This window comes from Morone saxatilis, unplaced genomic scaffold (assembly GCF_004916995.1).
Source record: "Morone saxatilis isolate NCDOM2014 unplaced genomic scaffold, NCSU_SB_2.0 Contig0, whole genome shotgun sequence".
Lineage (NCBI taxonomy): Eukaryota > Metazoa > Chordata > Actinopteri > Moronidae > Morone > Morone saxatilis.
Window position 1 is genome coordinate 174,398 of NW_023339650.1, and position 2,974 is coordinate 177,371.

At 50.3% G+C, this 2,974-nt stretch overlaps 1 protein-coding gene across 1 annotated transcript in view; it reads right to left on the minus strand.

Annotated features, from left to right (window-relative positions):
• Nucleotides 1-628: 628 nt before the first annotated feature.
• The window catches only part of LOC118340589 (putative ferric-chelate reductase 1), a gene marked incomplete at its 3' end in the record, with an annotated part of 11,223 nt that continues 8,877 nt past the window's right edge, over nucleotides 629-2,974 (minus strand). Inside the window, 2 exon segments of the mRNA XM_035678690.1 lie at nucleotides 629-715; nucleotides 907-1,022. Coding sequence (XP_035534583.1) covers nucleotides 629-715; nucleotides 907-1,022 — 203 coding nt within the window.

A 2,974-nucleotide genomic window follows, 5' to 3' on the forward strand; every position in this document is an offset into this window, starting at 1 on the left:
TTCCCTGTCAAAAATCAATGTGCTCTACATTTTTCCCTCACTTAAAGGGTGGATCACTCCAAAGTTTAGGATCAACCCATTTAGCTATTTATACAGTCAGACTTAGACACGTCAGGATGCCATTCATTGTGGACTGAAAATATTGTGTGAAAGCACATCACTCAGGAAATGAACTACTTCATTGTGTGTCAGTACAGTGGCAATGAGAGAAAATACACAATCAGAGCTGAATATGTAAATTACCACTCTTTCTCTTGTGATAGACAGGAGAAGTTAATGGGTCAGTAAAATGAAAACATGTATATACAAAGACAAATTGCCTATTACATAATGAGATATCCTGTGTGTATCCTGAGAGAGGCTTTACAGCAGAGGGCAGCAGGAATATCTGCTACTGCAAATTGTAGTCCTTATAACTTGTATTTTCTACTAGTTTCTACTAGTACACACAGCCTGAGCTCCACTGACAAAAAGGAACAAGTCATGATGAGACAATGAGTGTCGTGGAGATGAGTGAGTGAGTGAGTGAGAAAGATTTAGAGATGCCAAGAAGCCAGTTTAGACAGATGGAGGGAACAGGTGGACAGGCCTGAGGGGTACAAGCACACACACAGACACACACACTTACCTTGCTCCATCCCCTTCTGTATATGAAAGGCAGGGTGAACGCAACACCAGTTAGGACCACAGCCAAGACCATCATGGTTCGATGGAGCTACAGAGAGGAAAAAGAGGGAGGGGGACTATAAAGATTTGATGAAGACTGGATTACTATTGTGTTCTATCTAGCAGAGATAGAAGGATGAAAACAAATAATTTGTCTATTAAAACTCTGTGAATTACTTTGCAGACATGCATGTCTCATGTTCTTTATTGTCACTGTCAGAGGTGTATTGGGGCTCTCACCTGAAACCACAGCCTTTGTCCCAGCAGAGTTGTGTCAGGCCAGCAGGGTTTGTAGTGCCGAGCAATGAAGACGGCTGTGCTTACCATCCACATCCACACAGTCAGCATTAATACACCTGAGAGGACAGACCGCATGTACTATAAACTCACTCCATCATCTCTCCACATTTCATGTCCTATAAGCCCCTGCATGCTGCATATTGTATTTTTTGCGCGCTCGAGCTGTGAACCAAGCATGTCCCCCCTTCGGGGAAATTAACCAAGCAGGCCCCCCCCGCGGGGGAAATTAACCAAGCCAAGCCCCCCCTCGGGGGAATAACCAAGCAGCCTCCCCTTTCGGCGGCGGCAAATTAACCAAGCATGTCCCCCCTTTTCGGGGGCAAATTAACCACAGCCAGTCCCCCCTTTTCGGGGGGAAATTAACCAAGCACTGTCCCCCTTTTCGGGGGAAATTAACCAAGCATGTCCCCCCCTTTTCGGCCGGAGCGGAATTAACCAAGCATGCTCCCCCCTTTTCGGCGGAATTAACCAAGCCATGTCCCCCCTTTTCGCGGCGGCAATAACCCAAGCATGCCTACCCCCCTTTTCGGGGCAATTACCAAGGCATGCCTCCCCCCTTTTCGGGGGGCGAATTAACCAAGCATGTACCCCCCCTTTTCGGGGGAAATTAACCACAGCATGCTCCCCCCTTTCCGGGGAAATTACCAAGCATGTCCCCCCTTTTCGGGCGGGAGGGAAATTACACCAAGCATGTCCCCCTTTTCGGGCGCGAAATTAACCAAGCATGTCCCCCCTTTCGGGGGAAAGTTAACCAAGCATGTCCCTTTTCGGGGAAATTAACCAAGCATGTCCCCCTTTTCGGGGGAAATTAACCAAAGCATGTCTTTTTCGGGGAAATTAACCAAGCATGTCCCCCTTTTCGGGGCGGAAATTAACCAAGCATGTCCCCCCTTTTCGGGGAAATTAACCAGCAGCCCCCCCGGGGGGAAATAACCAGCATGTCCCCGCCCTTTTCGGGGGGGAATTAACCAAGCATGTCCCCCCCTTTTCGGGGGAAATTAACCAAAGCATGTCCCCTTTTCGGGGGAAATTAACCAAGCATGCCCCCCCTTTTCGGCGGGAATTAACCAAGCATGTCCCCCCCCTTTTCGGGGGGAAATTAAACCAAGCATGTCCCCCCTTTTCGGGGGAAATTAACCAGCAGTGTCCCCCTTTTCGGGGGGAAATTAAACCAAGGGCATGTCCCCCCTTTTCGGGGGAAATTAACCAAGCATGTCCCCCCTTTTCGGGGAAATTAACAAGCATGTCCCCCCTTTTCGGGGGGGAAATTAACCAAGCATGGTCCCCCCTTTTCGGGCGAACAAACCAAGCATGTCCCCCCTTTTCGGGGAAATCAACCAAGCATGCCCCCCCTTTTCGGGGCGAAATCAACCAAGCATGGTCCCCCCTTTTCGGGGAAAATCAAACCCAAGCATGTCCCCCCTTTTCGGGGGAAATCAACCAAGCATGTCCCCCCTTTTCGGGGGAAATCAACCAAGGCATTCCCTTTTCGGGGGAAATCAACCAAGGCATGTCCCCCCTTTTCGGGGAAATCAACCAAGCATGCCCCCTTTTCGGGGGCGGGAAATCAACCAAGCATGTCCCCCCCCTTTCGGGGCGGAAATCAAACCAAGCATGGTCCCCCCTTTTCGGGGGGAATCAACCAAGCCATGTCCCCCCTTTTCGGGGGGAAGATCAACCAACCATGTCCCCCTTTTCGGGGGGAAATCAACCAAGCATGTCCCCCCTTTTCGGGGGAAATCAACCAAGGCACCTTTTCGGGAAATCAACCAAGCATGTCCCCCTTTTCGGGGCGAAATCAACCAAGCATGGTCCCCCCTTTTCGGGGGAAATCAAACAAGCATGTCCCCTTTTCGGGGGAAATCAACCAAGCATGCCGCCCCTTTTCGGGGGAAATCAACCAAGCATGTCCCCCCTTTTCGGGGGAAATCAACCAAGCATGTCCCCCTTTTCGGGGGAAATCAACCACTTCCCCCCCCCCTTTCTTGTCGGGAGAAAATCAACAGCT